We start from the raw sequence: 17,519 nt of genomic DNA, 5'->3' as shown, positions 1-17,519 counted from the left end.
TCAAAATCTATATAGTTTTGAATCGGAATTTCTGGGAACCCAAAACGTAACTTCAACGTAACGTTAATTATTCTAACTAATATAGTAACACTGATCGCCTTCCGTAATAGCTACCATAAATTTAATTATCATATATCGCAGAGCAGACAAAATTACAATTTTTTTGTTTTTAAAAAAATTTTGTTTCTACAAGATACAGAGCACAAAATGAGCTTTTTTTGGTTGTCCCAAGCTGTTTTCCATTACTCTATCCTTACTTTTACAGTTGCATTTTATCAGATTTTACAGATATTCATTCTAGAGCTTAAACGTATGCTACATTAAGGTCTACCATCTTATTTTTTACCCCCCAAATCCTTTCCTCTTTCCTAAAGTGTGCAAATTTTTCATGCAGATCCCTGGTGTACAGTAACCCGAAGATAACTTAGTCATACATTTTTCTAGATACTTTTTACTGAAAAAATATACAAAAATGTAAAAATCAAAATACTGATAATTTGTGATATGTGTAAGAAATGAAAGGTTGGCTACATTTACCCATACTATTAATACAGTACATTTTAAAAATTATTTTAATCGTGGTTCTTTTAAATAGTAATTACTATTGAAACATTTAGTCCCAGAAATGATTTACACCAAAATTGCATGAATAGAACCAGTAATTCATAAAATTTAAGTTTAATTTAAAAAAAATACGTTGATAGTTTCATAAATTGATAATTAAATTTTCCTGTTTTTGTAACCTTAATATTTATGTACTATGTCATCTCTTTGTAATCATCGAATCGTATTTAATTTTTTAAATCGTCAATTTCAACTCTAAAAAAGATTTTTAAATTTAAATTATGGCACTTTTCCACTACTAAAAATCAACTCACAATTTCGTCATCACTTTATACATGTGATTTGACACCTTAGTCGACATTTTGACAATAAACAAAACAAGTCTGTTAATTTGAAGTTGAGAAAATGTAACTTTTGTTACATTAAGTTTGAGAGAATTTTCGATGTTGCTTGCTGGTAACTGAAAAGTCTAGCCATTGTTATCATTTTCTTAGTTTAAGTATGTGTTATGTGACTTGTATGAATGTTTTTTCACTGCTTTTTTATTGTTACACTTAGCTTAAAAAGGGTTGTCTACACTAATGCAACCAAAACGTTGTACACTTGGAATTAAAAATAAAGCTTTTTGACAGTATGCTATGAAATTCAGTTACTTTATTGAAAAACAAGCTTTTGTTTTTGGTTAGAATAGCTCAAATTATTTGAAAGCATGAATAAAATATGAATCAGAAACAACTTAAAAATATGCTAATCTATTTATTGCTTGCTTAACTAATATTTCTGAATTATGTGACCTAACTAGTAATAGAGGAGCTTGAAAAGCAAAAATTCTGATTCATCGTGAAAAAAATAGTTCAATATATTTAGATTTTTCTTGATTATTACAGACCTCTAAAAACTTCAAGTAATAGATTGATCTTAGTTGACTTTTTCTGAGTCATTCAAAGTATCCGTATAAAAACTACATACATCACACAAATACTTATTAAGCTCGTACAGATGTGCATTCTGACTACAAGATTTAAAATATGCTTCCATTTTTAAAATAGTATAGCCAACTAGCAAAGAGCTGTTGGATGGGCCAAAATCGTCTTTGATCGTCTAAATTCATCTTATAGCACCAGCTTTGTCAGTAAGCTCATAAAAAGAGAAAAAGATTATCACAAAAACCGAAGCTCAAGAAAATTTGAAAGTTTGGAAAGTTGGGATTAGTTTGGTACGAAAATAGCTTAGATTTCCTGCCTGCTCCAAGCGCTAACTCCTCAGAACCAGACAACGGTTGGATATAGACTCATGAAAAATACCTTGTAATATTTTTATTTACGGAATAAAAGATTGAGTCAAAATTGTTCAATTTAAAATGAAAAATGTTATTTAATTTATCATAAAGAGCATTTTATTACGTAAAAAAATTGAGTATGATTTACACTATTTACCATTAGTATATGACACAATGTAATAATACTACAAATTGTCTTGGTTTTGTTAAAAAAAAAAAATCAGAAAACTACAGTAGTTAAGTATTCGATAAATAAAATTTTAGTTGTATAATATTACAGTTCTATTAAAAAATCTATCAACGAACATACTAATTTTTTAACGACAAAATTGAAAATCAATGAGATTACTATTTATATTTTTCATCCATTTTATTATAGTAATACTTTTAATTTCAGATAACTTATCTGAGGTTACTTTACATGAAATGAGAGCTCTTTATTGTTCACAACTGATTATGTTAATTTTTTAAGCCATTGAAACTTCTAATAATTATGAGATTGTAATCAAACAGATTAAAGGACACACTAACCATGTGATCTAATTCTTTTAGGCTATATTTCAGCTACAACCACAGCACCTTAAATTGGAGTTAATAAAAACGCTACACATCAATTATATATTTTATTTTCTGAAACTTTCATCCAATATGGACATTAGTAAGAAAAAAAAAAAAACATTTATATCATATGCGAACTGATAAATAATTAGTACCTTTACCAATTTTTTTGTAACTAATATATTTTTTAAGTAAAATATTTTTAATTGACCTCATAAATGAAAAAGAAAAAAAAATTAATTGAGTGAATAATGTAAAAACAATGTTCATTGTAAAATCATGATTTTATTGTATGTATACATACACATACTCACCCATCCGAATACTAAACGCCCGAAATGCTGCTTACCTTTGGAAATACCTACCATTGCGTTACCGTAACCATTGATATATACATACATACATATATATTTTTTGGGGTTAACGCAACAGCTTTAAGGCCAAATCGCCGAGGTCACCCACTCACCACCTATGTGTGGGGGTGTATTGCCGCACTAATTTCCAACCCTTTCACTGATATTATCCGTGATCTATGGGCACAGTGCGAGTATCTCCGGTGAAACACCTTGCCAGTCAAGCTGACACTCTCTGCATCAATGGTGTATCGGGTCCACTCGCCACTGTGTAGCCTTTTCCCAGAGAGGACTCCATATTTCAGGACGTCCACTCCTAGCCGGTTGAGCCGGCGCTCTCTGCCGAAGCATCGGATTCAGGCTAATTAGAATCCCTGAAGAAGCCCCATGTTTCAGGGACCACTTCTCGTCAGTAAGGCTGGCGATGCTTGCTTGGCGCATCGGATTCGCTAATCCCTACCTCTAGCCCTAACACCATTTCGCATTCACCCAAGCCTGAAGTCCTGTGGGGTAAGGGAAAAACCCTGAAATTCCTCTGAAGAAAAATTCTACAGAAAAACCTATCTTGAAACTGCCGAGGTTACATAGGAACTCATCCCAATGAAAACAAATTTTGACGACAAACGCCAAAAATTTGAAAATTTTATGGTTTCTTGAACGATAGCAATTTTGCTTCCATTTTTTACTACTGGAAGAATTTAACGAAAGTCTACACCTACAATTATTGTTTTATTTCCAAAAGGTTTATTATTCCTAGATAAATCATTTGAAGGCCTATATACGATTTCTAATGCTTTTTTGGTATCATGGAAGCTTTATCCCAAATAATTACTTCTACATTACGTAATTTTTGTTCATCTGGCTCAAACTGGAAGAACGCACTTTCTGTAGTTCTTAAATCTAAAAGAAGTCTGAAAGATCTGGAGTAGTCATTCCTCTTTACAGTAGAATAAAAGTATTACTTGTCGAAGCTATTGTGAGAACTTCTTTTTCCATTGATATAAAATAATAAATTAATGTTTTATAGAGAAATGATTTTCCAGATTCACCAGGACCATCGATAAAAAAATTTTATTATTTCTTGAAAAATTAGATGTTGATCATGACTAACTCGTGAAAACATTTTAAGAAATTTATGTTTACAAAATATTCTTTCATCGTTGTCAGTATCGATATTTTTTTTTTCATCGTTTCTGTTGGTTCTGGTAAACTGAAATCTTTCCAAGACATAATTTCAGACTTAAAAATTTCGATTAAATGTAAAGGAGCTTCACTTTCATCATCTTTACAATCGTTAACAAATACTTTTTTGTATTTGTTCCAAATAATATTGCAAAAATAATTTTCAGACATAATAAAACATGCGAAAAATTTTCGTAGTTGAGAAGGCAGCATAACTTGAGAAAGCACTTCAGCTTGAGAAAGCACTTCTTATTTTTTTAGCTGTCAAAACCCTTAAAAAACATTGTATTTCGGTATTTGGAGCATTTCTCTCCATTTATCGGACAGCAAATAAAATTTATTAAAATCTATAGTTTATTTGATTATAAGAAAAATGTATCAGACTAAAGTGCGGATCTTATATTTCCTTTCGTCAAATCGATGAATAATTTTTGTTTGGTATCTTACAGATCGCCCCTCCTCTCCCTTTAGAACGTTTTGATTGTTTTTTGGACGGATGAATTCAAAAAACTTTTTAGATCTTGTTTCTATAGCCTTTAACATTGAAAGCACGATACATTTAATTGAATAACAAATTTATACTTTTCCATATATTGATGCAAACCTTCATATGCACATACATTTTGCACCACATAGTAACTGTAATGGAAAACAAGTTATTTTTAACTGTATGGGAGTAGCTATTGAGATAAGGTTTATTAATGTAATACAATGTGGTACTCATTTCTGATAAAATTTTCTATTCCAATAACATGCGCACATTTACATGTATATACACATAATTATACACTCACTTATAGTAAAGACACTATACTGCATGGACTATAGGTAGTAAACATCTTTTTCCTAGCACCTTTGTATTTGCGTAAAGTGATTGTTTTAACTGCCAAAAATCCAATAAATATTTCTGGTTTATCTTCTTGCAACAGATTATGCATTTTGTAACATAACTTTAATGGTTTTCTTGAATAAATAAAATAAAAATAGATGTGTGTTATTGGCATGTTGTCGGAGGAGGCTCTCAATGTAACCATAAAAATATCAAAAGTCCAAACACTAATATCAATCGCCAGAATTCGTTAAATAATTCGTCACTATTTTTAAATCTCTAATGTAAATGATAAAAATCTGTTTTGATTTAACATGGATAAGTTAGTAGTTGTATGTAGAATAATACGCAAAAGTATAGTTTTGGATTTTTTCTGTTGTCTGTAAAATATAACTTAAAAAAAGTTAGCATCGAATCAGACCCTGACATTGTGTCATTGCTATTAGAATAAGATAAGTTAATTCTGAAATTCAGATTCTAAGAAACATCCAGTCTCACTACACCTTATCAAAGTAACCATTCTGGTAGAGTTTAAAAATGAATTGTTTCCCACTACAGTAACTGTGTAATGCCAAATGTGTGTGCACATTAAGGTTTGCATCAATATATGGAAAAGTATAAATTTGTTATTCAATTAAATGTATCGTGCTTTCAATGTTAAAGGCTATAGAAACAAGATCTAAAAAGTTTTTTGAATTCATCCGTCCAAAAAACAATCAAAACGTTCTAAAGGGAGAGGAGGGGCGATCTGTAAGATACCAAACAAAAATTATTCATCGATTTGACGAAAGAAAATATAAGATCTGTACTTTAGTCTGATACGTTTTTCTTATAATCAAATAGACTATAGGTTTTAATAAATTTTATGTGCTATCCGATAAATGGAGAGAAATGCTCCAAATACCGAAATACAATGTTTTTTAAGGTTTTAAAGAGCCAAAAAAATAAGAAGTGCTTTTAGAAGAAAAATTCAACAGAAAAACGCCAAGATATGGATGTACTCCAATTACATTCTGTCTTTATCGATAGAAAGCCAGTAGATTTTTCGAATTCACCATAATTCTGTATATATATGTACATACACCTCATTTGCATGTACTGAACAGATTTTTTGAACCCTGAGAGTTGGATCCTTGTAGCCTATTATCTAAGGAACAAAATAAGCTCAAAATTAGGTGAATGGAGTGAGAATTCGTAAAAAGTAGGAATTTTAGCCGTTTTCGGGCTTTCTGAAATAAAGTGAATTGAATCTTACTACAATTCATACAGATTGGTTGATTTTTTATGATATTCACCACCATCTTGGATCCAAAGTTTCGAACTTGGCTGATTGGACCCCGGATTCGTAATCAGCAACCCATTATCACCTTGTAAACCAAACTTAACACAAATTGGTTGATTTTTGATAAATTTTGCCACCACCTTGAATTTAGCTTATTTGACCCTGAATTCATGATCAGTGACCCAAAAAACCCCTGAATACCAAATTTGGTTCAAATCAGTTGATTTTTGATAATTTTCGCCGCCATCTTAGATCCGCCACCTTGAATTTGGCTTACTTGACCCCGAATTCGTGATCAGCGACCCGAAAAACCCCTGAATACCAAATTTGGTGCAAATTCATTCATTTTTACTACGTTTTTATGTACCCTGAGTAATCGGACTACATAAATTTAACATATATATACCATTTTCATATATGTGTACATCGAATTTTCCAACCTTTGAGGGAAACGGATCCTTGGAGCCTATCATCTTACGAACAAAATAAGACCAAAATCAGGAGGATAGAGTGAAAATCCAGGCGAAGCAAGAATTTTGACCGCTTTTTGGGCTTTCTTGACCAATGTGCGACGGCACGTAAGCTACAGTTGTAAGAAAACAAAGAGTGCTCGATTAATAAATTTTAGAAATATCTATTAACACATACAGGATAGACAGCTAATTTTAAAAAGGGGGCCAGTAGAAGGAATACTAAAGCTCACCAAAAAAAAGTTAAGCCACATCTTTCTGTCTACATAAACTTTTCCACTTTTATTTAGAATTAGCAGCCTGTTCTTCGTATTTACTTAAAAGCAGACCCGTATTTATTCCCCAGCGCAGAACATCTATTCCCGAGTATTTTTTAAAAATGCCGTGGTCCTCCAAATTTCGTCAAATCGACTTTAACATATAATTTTTTCTACTAACAATTTATTTTGTTACTTTTAAGGGCTTCATAAAATATTAATACAAAGCTTATTTTAAAAAATTAGAGTAATAACACAACCAGAAGGAGAGGGTTGGCAGGCAGAGTGCTCAAGAGGTGGAGCGCCAATAGTATATATACATGTGTGTGTGTGTGAGTGTCTCAATAGATATTTCTAAAATCTCCCTCTGAACTCTTATGACTATGTCAACCCCTGCACGCTCAGCGCACCAACCCCCGTAATTGCCAATATAGATTTATGAAGTACGGAAAAAAACACGAATTATAATAATTGTTACTTAAAATTGATACATGTAATAAATGTTGATCATAATTAATAACATAAATTTTCAACAATCATTTTTATTTTCTCTGACTAATGATTAATTTTTATACATTTAAAACGATTTTTTTAAATTATTTAAATGTAACATCAAAGCTGAAATAACCACAGGTGGAGAAAAAGGAAATAAAGTCTTCTTTGCAAAAATAACACGAAATACAAACAATTCTTCTTCGTTACCATTTATATTGTACAGAAAACAATTTCCATTTACCTAAGCTTTTTCTATGACTATCAATAAATCTCAAGGTCAAAGTTTTAATGCCTTAGGATTATACCTTAGAAAACCATTAATTTCTCATAGGCAATTATATGCTGTATTGTCTAGACGTAGAAACCCAAACAAATTTTGTATCCCAATTAAATCAGAAAACAAATTTGAATTCGAAGATATTGTTTGGAATTAAATTTTAGAGTAACAAAAAAAATTATTCCATAGTTCATTACTATTTTTATACTTTCTTTCAAATTTGTTGTTATTTTTTATTTTTTTATTTATCAAAAAAGCAAATCACAGTACCTTTAAGTACCTAGATTTATAAAATCATAAACAATCTGTTTTATGTAATATGTTTTCATATAGACCATCATGGATGCAAAATTTTATCAGTGTGACAAATGTAACTTAAAAATTTCAAATTAAGAGTGTCTATCATCGCACGAAAAAGTTCACAAAAAAAATTTTTTTGTATGTGATCTAGTAGCATCATAATATTAGAGAAGAAAAACTATTTGCGTCACACAAAGAAATGCCAAAACATTGAAAAAAATTGTGCATTAAATGCGGGAAATGTTTTTAAAAAAATTATCGCTTACAGAGACAATTAAAAAGTCATGAAAAAAACGTTCAAAAAAATATTTGTCAAAATTGTGGGAAAGATTTTTTAAAATTAGAGCACCTAAAAAAGCATTTTAGAGTATGTAATCAAAATAAACATTGTAAGTAAGTTAATTGTAACAAAATTTTTTGTCATGGTCAAATAAAATTATATGTGAAATTAAGACCATTTGTATACCAGTTAATATATAAGGCTTTACAAATTTATTCACAGCATTATGCTTACAAATTATAATACATAACGAGTTATAATTGGGGGAAACTGGGGGGAGTGTGGTGGGGAGCTGGGAGGAAGCGGGGGGAGCTAGAATAAATGTAGAATTACTCAAAAAATGTTAGAAAATGAAAGAAAAGCTACCTTATTTGGGGGAGGTCAGAGGAGCAAAACCCCGCTGTAACTCTTACAATTATATAAAATAGGAAGATGTGTGTGTGTATGTGTGTGTTTATAGAAAGTGACTTATGTTGACTTCACGTGCTTTTAGAATATATATCAATAACATTGTGAATTATGCGGATGTCCGTAAATTCCAATTTTTTCCTAATAATTCCTCTCACATACATATGATTGTCCGCATAAAACACAAGTACCCTCTGCATAAACACACACACGCACGCACGGGCGCACGCACGGACGCGCGTGTGTGTGTATATATAAAACCTTGGAGATAGACAGAACTGCTACTCTACCGTTGTGCTACCGTGACCGGTGATGTATGTATTTATACATATTTATATATATCCGTGGTCATGGTAGCAAAATGGTAGAGTTGCAGTTTCGTTTGGTAGAATTCGTAAAAAAGTTGTTTACCCTGAAAAAAATACGGTTCAATTTCACTTTCTCACGTTACAATATGTCAGAAGGCATATTCGTTAAAGTTTTAAAGATTTAAAACTGATAATAAGTATATATTTTAAGATTTTTTTTTACAATCAAAATTCTTCGTGACATCTTATGTCATATACTTAGTATTTATTACTTTGAAATACAGAGTTTTGTTTCTTAATTATAAAAAGGCAAAGCTCAGCGATCTCTAAACATTGAGCGGTACACCTGCTTCTGCAATGGCGTGTCATATAACTTACTTCTTTTGAAACAAGCTACCATCGCAAAACTCGAACTACGCGTGCAACCTCCAATAATCTTATAAAGCACTCGCTTTACAACATCAATTTGTAGTGGTACATCCAAGGCTGTGAATAATCAACAATTTCAATATTTTTTACTCCGTGTGTCTCCAAAAAACTTAATACACAATTTTGACAGTAACTTGTACCTTATGTAAAATTCAAGAGATCAGTAGTTTAAACCATCAATTACTACGTAATTATTGCACCATGACTGTACTTGTATCATTCAAGAGTTATCAGGTTAAGCTCTGATTAGTCGTTTGGATGCCCAACTTGACGTGTTCTCCTTAAACGCAAGAGTATAAAAATTCCTTGCACATAACAATTTTTCGCCTTTTCTCTTTCATCAAGTTCTCCAAAGTAACTATAAAGGTTGGAGAGTGAGTTCTATTGTGTATTTTAAGCGGGTGTAAGACTTAGTTCGGTGATTAAGCAATGTGTTAGAAGCATGCATTTTAAGCAAATATAAGACAGTTCGGTGACTAAGCTGTGTGAGAAAAGCTCGCGCAAACTAGACCACTGTGGACTCACCTAAAAAGTGAATTACAAAGAAAGACGAAAGAAAGGACTGTCGACTTGGGTTCCGATGTGAAAAGCAGCAGCCAAATTATTGTCATCGCCACGAGTAGTCTCGTGTAGGATTAGGATCATCGTTCGGTCAACCGTGTAAGATCTTGCGACTGCGTGCGCGCAAGCAGCGAATAACCAACGATCATAGAAGTAAGATGAGTTAAGATAAACTATCAATTGTCTAAACATTGTAAATGCGAATCTAAAACTTTATAATTTATACTATTTGTAAAATCATTTATTTCCGGCTTTTCTGAATTTATTAAATCATCAGATAAGACATAACTTGGTTGTTGATTAAATTTACTTTCTTAATTCAAAAATATCCCAATTACTAAATTATATAAAATATTCCAAGATTCAAAATTCTAATTATTAGAAACATAATTCTTACTTGATTAATAGAATATCGAAAAAAAATTTAAATAGACAACGTATGACAAAGACCTTTACAAAGATGTGAGATACAAAGACGAATAAGATACGCTGCTACTGCATTACATAAAATATAAATTTAAGCAGTAGGTCAACGCTTGCTCGCGTTCGACACACTTACACCACTTTATACATATCACTCAGCGAAACCTAACACCACAATGCTGAGTCAACGATTTAAAAGAAAAGTATACTGTAAGTAAAAGCAAATAAGGCCTTTGGGCCGACGGTTGGTTTCTGATGAACAAAAATTTAATGTATTTGTTTGTAGGATGGATCTACGAGCCCCTTTCTTCACTTATAGAAGTTCAGACGTAACACCTTTATCATTGGAGCCAAAAAGTTCTGGAGCCTCATCTCTGCATTTTTAGCACCACAATGAATACAAATACATAGTACTTTATCTATTGCAATGCCTGGACGATTTTATAGATCCATATCAGGGTTATAAAAAAAATATGATCCATCGCTTAAAATTTATTTATACGTCAATTTTGTTATTTATACGTTACTGCATTAATCTCGATGAATGTTCTCAGTCAGTTTTGTAACGTCTAAAATTGTTAACATTTAGAGCATTTAGAGTTTTTTTCTATTAGCCTTTTTTAGCTCTACATATTGTTAATACTAATGTGAGCCTCGAAGGCTTTTTTCCTACTTTTTAAATTATAATACATTTTTTAGAAAAGTAATTAGCGTTTGATGGACCTCAAATGGAGCGCTGAGCTAAACTCTTTCTTAACTGAAGTTTCCAGCAAACGTGACCGTCTGAATACTTCAGGGATATTTTCTTTGGCCTGCTGTTATAGCACCAGACTGATCACAAGGAAAGCCACAACGCTCTAATGCGTTAGAGCTAGTTGTAGTGCTTTTTTCTAACGTCTTCTGATGTAACGACGGAGACGTTTGTATCCAAAGCAATTTTTTTTATACAGAGCTCAGTCGTTTTGGTGATCCAACCTGGGGAGATTGGTTTGTGACACTTGCCTGTTGGAGACTGTCCCATTTGTTTAAGTTTATTTTTTCTTCATAGCTTTACTGTTAGGTTTGCCCAGCACAGACCTCGGAGAGGATCAGCTATTTCTGGTTGAATGCTTACAGTCAAGAGGGTAATGTATAACTAGTGGCCGGGGTTTTCAGCTTTGCGAGGAACAACTCCACTTGTGACTTATATCAGTGAATCACTGACTTGGTTTAAAAGTGGCCAGCTTTATATACCGTAGTCTATTAGTAGACAAATCGTTGTTGCAATTTGCTTGAAAATATTTTTTAGAAATAGTTGTAGAAAAAAAGTTTTTTAACGAGATAGTTTAATGTTAGATGGTTCTGAGAAGCACCGATGAGATTGATAGTGATTTAGTATTCGTAAAGATATATGATTGCTCTGAAAATGACCAATTGTGATACTTTGAGAGAGGCTCATAATGTTTCCGGCAAATGTGACTGCCTAAACTTTTTAAGATTGTTTCCCTTAGTTTGCTGTTGTTGGAAGAGGTACTTCGACAGTACTAGGTTGGTTGAAAGAACGGTCACAGCACCCTTAAGCATTGGAGCTAGTAATGCTCTAGCCAGAGATCTCCTGGTATAATGACATCATCGTGAAGAACGCCTTCATTTTTATCTTTGCAATCCAGGTCGGAAATTACCGAATGTCACCAGCCCATTGCAAACTGTTAAAGTGTCGTTAGTAGCCGGGATATTTAGCTGCAAAACTAAAATCATTGTTCTCGATATACTGTCAGTTCACAACTACGATATTGGACATTCTGTTCAGGAAAATTAAAACCTAAGTCACCGACTTCGAATTTAGGTGGCTTCAATTTTACTACGACGTCACCTAGCGGATCCTACTGAAGTAAAGCGTGGAGCTAGTGTTTTTGAAAAACTTCAAACGTACTTATTGCTATTATTGTTAATTTTTACGAAAAAAAACTGTGCAAGAACTCTCTAGCAAACTTCAATAACCATCATGCAAAATTTAATCAAAATCCGTTAAAAAGTTTTTGCGGTTGGCTGTTACAACGGTTTTTGGGACTTTGCATTGTATTTTAACGAGACAATACTTGCTATGATTAGAGTTTTTTTAGTGACAAAGTTGCATACGATTATTTTATTTCTATTAAAATTGTACAAACCAGTTTCCAGTTTGATTAACTATATTTTTGTGATATTTGAAATTCTAGTTTTAGAATACCAGCATTATTAAAAAAGGTTAATTTTTATGAAACAAAGTTTTTTTTTATATTTTTGAACTTTCTGTAAATTAAACATAGTTCAACAGTCACAAGCAACACTAACTTATCTTTGCATTTACAAATACAAATGACTGTCTTTAAGTAGCGAAACTCTGATTTTTAGTATCAAAATAAAAATTGAGAAACACAGTGATTGATTTATAGTTTGATAGTATGATTTGGCCTTAAAAGTTTAATAAACTGTTATACGTCCTGCATAACCTACAATAAACTAACTTACATACGGTTCAATAACTTAGAAGTAAAAAAATACTAAAACAATATGTTTCAATTGATTTAAAACGTCATGGTGTATGTTGTACATTCCATGTCAGAAGAACGTCATACTTGATAAAATAAAGATAAAGTCATAGAGAATATTTACTCAGAGTATGAAAAAATTCAAAAATGTACTAAAGCGGTAAAAAAAGCTTCAGATAATTAAATTCTAATGCATAGATTTATTAATATTAAATAAGGTTTCGTACTGTGCCAGTTCCGAAGCAAATTAATCAGTTGCTCATTAAGGCTTCAGTTTTTAACTTATTTTTAATGGTTTAAATTTTTGTTAAGCATCCCTCGACCAACCTCTCGCCACAGCCCACCTTACTATTATATAACCCTATAATCAGATAACCAAGTGAAGCTTCTCTTACAGTTTAAAAGAACTTCCTCCAGCCACTTTTCAGCTGCATCTCTAAATAACGCCTAACTATGGGAGTTGTCATGTCATTTTTAGTTAAACTACTCTTTGCACCACCTTTCTCGACTGTCCTTACACTTTTCAAGAAACTAATTTCAGCTTCCTCACAATTTCCAAACACTTTGTCTGAGCAAGCTCCAATTCTAGCCCTCTTCATACATTTTCCACCACTCCCTTAGAAATTATTCTATTTACATAATTTGTTAACACATTTTCACACCATCTTTAGATAATGCAATGGCACGCTGGTTTGTTTTATTAATAATTCTCAATCCGTTTATTGTTGGCATCAATTTATATCAACATAACAAATAATCCAATTTTTGGATGAAGTTTATGAAGTAATAAGCCTTGAAAAATATTGTTTAGAAATTTAATTGAAAATTAATACAAATATAACTAACATATTTATCATCACATTTGTAAGTAAAATGATCTATGATGTAATGTGTTCACATTTTTTTACATGATTTAGAATTTTAATAATTAAAATGTAAGTATATTTGTTATGAGAAGTAAGTATAAATTTTTTTACTGAGATGTTTATATCTTTACCAAAAATAAAGGAAAAAACTTCAGTTGTTTTTCATTTATTTAGTAATTGAAATGATTAATTTTTTTTCTTCTCCAATATATAATAATGATTTTCAAAATGTTTTGTCAATTAAAGGCTTTTTTGTTTATTTTCAAGAGTTTTCTTTAAATTTTAAAAATTAGGTTTAGCTGTAACAACAAGGCATTATTTTATTTTCCTTTTTCAAAATTTTTAATAAAAATTATTCAAATTTTTTCTATCAATTTTTACCTCAATCATCTTCGGACATTAGGAACCACGCATAAAATTTCTTAATTGGCATGGTAGCATGACCTTACATGATTTTTCAAAAATATTATGAATTGAGAAATCGTGTTCCACTGAACCTAAAACAATAATAACATCTTTAAATGTAGTATTAAGTATTTCGTCAACAGTTTAACATTTTAAAAAATTCTGCTTTATTAATGCAATTAATAATTAGTTTGAAAAAAAACCCTCCGAGTTCTTAAGAGACACTATGTTTAGTTGACCTGTTGTTATATTATTTCAAAATCTTCCCCGATTCACCCAAGTTTTTGTAACTAAATCAAAACAGTAGTGATCTAAAACATTAACATAGCTTATTTTGTTGTGCAAAATTTTGGCCACGTTTTTTCAATAACAGAAATTCAATAGTTGTAAACGTGTAAGAACATGTTTACCCACTTTAAGTCTGTATGATAATAAACCACAGCAACTACTGGAACAATGATGATTTTAGATACTTTATTCGATGTTACAAAGAATAACTCGTCTTCAGGTCATTTCCCGGATAACCAACCGTAAATCACTAGTCAGGAAAGTGGGCCTGGACAATACCTTTTCTGCAGGTATGCCGTTGGGATGACCACTAAGGAGAAGGCCGTTGTGGCTGCTCGTACCAGGTAAAAGTACGGCGTTAAAAATCTTATTACCCTACCCAGTTGTATACCTATAATTACACCTACGGATGATAACTTTAATGATCTACATCTTGAGCTATAATCAACTCCAATATAGCAATAAATTATTATGAATACTAGCTGTAAGATGTAAGACCTTAAAGCTATGAATTTGGCGCGAATTTTAATGGAAAATTGTTTTTAAACTTGATTTTTTTGTAAATATAACACACTAGTATTGTTATCATGCAAATGATAACAGTAAAACTAAGGGCTTTAAGTACTTTGGAACCAAAAAAAAAAAAAAAAAATTGTTTGTTAATATTACCTTTTTTTAAATATTGTTCAAAAATTCTTGAATCCCTTAGTTTTTAAGATATCATCCACATGATAACACTTTTGTGGGCTGATATAAATTAAAAATATCAGAATTAGAAACAATTTTTTTTTTTTAATTCATGCAAAACTTATCTCTATAAACACCTAAATTTTACAGCTGTTATTCACGATGATTCATAGCTATTTTGTAATTGATCATAGTTATAATTATAGCTATTATTCATAGGTGTTAAATTTACAATTTCTTACTGAGTAGAAAGTTGTCTTGAAAATATTCTTCTTTATGATTTTTTACACAATATATATTAAAATATTAATTAAAACCACACCTTAATACTGTATATCCTAAATAATTAGGTATATTAACTTTCTATAGTATCTGCCAGAGAAGTATAACTTCATACGTGGGTACCGCAGTACTTACTAACCACTGGTTTCATTTTTTCTTCATACTTTACAACTATTTTGACAGATTCTGCGAATAACGGCTTTACTTTGTTGTATTACTCTGCATACATATGATTTCGTCTTTGTCATATAAAAAAATCGCCTCCGATTTATTGTGAATCAATAACTTCACAACAATCGAGACTTCTAATGTGACGTGGCTTTCAAACCATCGGACCATAGTTGGAAATACTCACAGAAGAAACTTATTTCAGAGGTGAGAGTCAAAAGAGTAAAAGCTGGATCTCGAACTCGTGAACATGTGTTACCAAGCCCGAAGGCTAAAAAAACCGCAGCCTAAACTAATGTAGTATTGGCTATTACGACTATGATTTTTCTTTTTCTTTTTCTTTTTTTTTTTTTCTTTTTTCATCATTATCACAGTACTATACGTCCAGCGCTACTTACGAAATGGAGCACTACTTACAAAATGGGTACTACACAGATTGATCATCTTCGAACAAGGAATAAAGTATGATTTATTTAAGAAAGATAGATATTTCAATTATAAGTAACAAGTAATTTTGAGTTTTGTTTGGCCTTGAAATCCATAGCTCTCTGGAATATTCTTATGCTGTAAAAATGTACATCTATTCGGTGAATTTGGTCTGAGCCAATACAGAGTTTGCGCTCTCTCTAGCCAAAGTCAGGCAAAAATTCTTGCATGTAAGCCAACAGCTTACAGCTTATGCATGCGTATAACTACTTGAGATTGGCTAAAGGAGACAGCAGGAGGGGATCGTCGTTCTCACTATAGCCTGCCAATGTACGTGCCAAGTGCTAATCACAAGCAGATATACGCATGTATATAAGCTCTAAGCCGTTTGTAGTTTGCATGCAAGAATTTTTGCCTCATTTCATAAAGATGACACGTACTTTTCCATAACAGAAAAGTACCTTAGGTCGTTAAGCAAATAAAATCTATTAGCATGTTTAGTTTCCAAATACTTTACCTTCTTTAAAAAAGTTTTGATTGCTATAGTTTCCACGTAAAAGATTGATCATTAGTAATAAACAATCTTCTACTATCACGCCTCCTTCAATATTACCTTCTTGTAAAATAACATCAAATATTCTGTCAAATGCATTCTCAAATGCAACAATCTTTTGAATATTGGTGTTTCCTTTTGTTAAATGTATCAATAATAAAAGAGCCTAGAAAATTATAATTTAATGTATCATTTTCATTGAAAACTTTTTATCTACCCAATTAGGGTCTGTCTCAACAACACCTTAGCGTACGCGAACAGTACGCCTTGCGTACGTGAAGAAAACTTATTCACGTATGCTATGACGAAAAACTTTTTTCAACGCAAACGAAGAATTCTCTTAGACGTTCGCGAACGCTACACTAAACTTACAAGCACGATGTAGCACTCGCGAAGAATGCTTTTTCGCGTACGCTAGGTTAGGATTTCTTTCGTGAGAACTGAGTGTTATAATTTTTTTCGCGTACGCTATAGGTTGTTTACTGTCACCTATACATAACGTATACGCTGCACAAGTATATCTTATTCCGGAGTCCGCTAAGTGCTGCATGCTCGCGTACGCTGAAACTCAATTTTCGCGTGTGCGCTATAAAAATATTTGGCAATTTACTTTTCGCTCTCATTGTCAGTACAAAATGTGTATGTATTCTTTATATTGTTGTTAAAAAAAGGACTTGTCTTACATGCATGCAAAACCATGCAAAACCATGCATACATGTATACACACATATGTACTAAATAAAATTTGCATGGGGTAAGTGGCAGTGTAGTATAGTAGTTGCCAATCTGAGTTTACTTAAAAAGAGATTTTGCAAAATCAAAAAAAAAATTGGTGAATAGTAGGTGATGATGAATACTTTTATTTTTCATTTTCTTTGGTATTTTTTAAATATTATCAGACACGTTATTGTGGATACAAAGCTGCAAACAAATTGCTAACTATTTTATTACATTTGTAAATAAAAAAGAATTACACAAAAAAACTATTTTAAAGCCGTAATAAAAAACTATTTTAAAAAAAATTGCAATACAAGTTACAGTTAAAAAAAAGACTTATAAAATCGTTTTCCTTCGATTTT

The 17,519-nt window shown here is 31.6% G+C and overlaps 1 protein-coding gene across 1 annotated transcript in view; it reads right to left on the bottom strand.

Annotated features, from left to right (window-relative positions):
- Positions 1 to 17,519, bottom strand: part of p115 (general vesicular transport factor p115) — a 382,166-nt gene that overhangs the window by 346,766 nt on the left and 17,881 nt on the right. Inside the window, exon 5 of the mRNA XM_089595028.1 lies at positions 16,405 to 16,606. Coding sequence (XP_089451154.1) covers positions 16,405 to 16,606 — 202 coding nt within the window. The remainder of the gene's footprint in view (positions 1 to 16,404; positions 16,607 to 17,519) is intronic.

This window comes from Copidosoma floridanum, unplaced genomic scaffold (genome assembly GCF_036245765.1).
Source record: "Copidosoma floridanum isolate Cflo_tuat_1 unplaced genomic scaffold, Cflo_Japanese_pri ptg000024l, whole genome shotgun sequence".
Classification (NCBI taxonomy): Eukaryota; Metazoa; Arthropoda; class Insecta; order Hymenoptera; family Encyrtidae; genus Copidosoma; species Copidosoma floridanum.
Note: the sequence above shows the minus strand (reverse complement) of the source record. Positions and strands in the feature narration are given on the sequence as shown.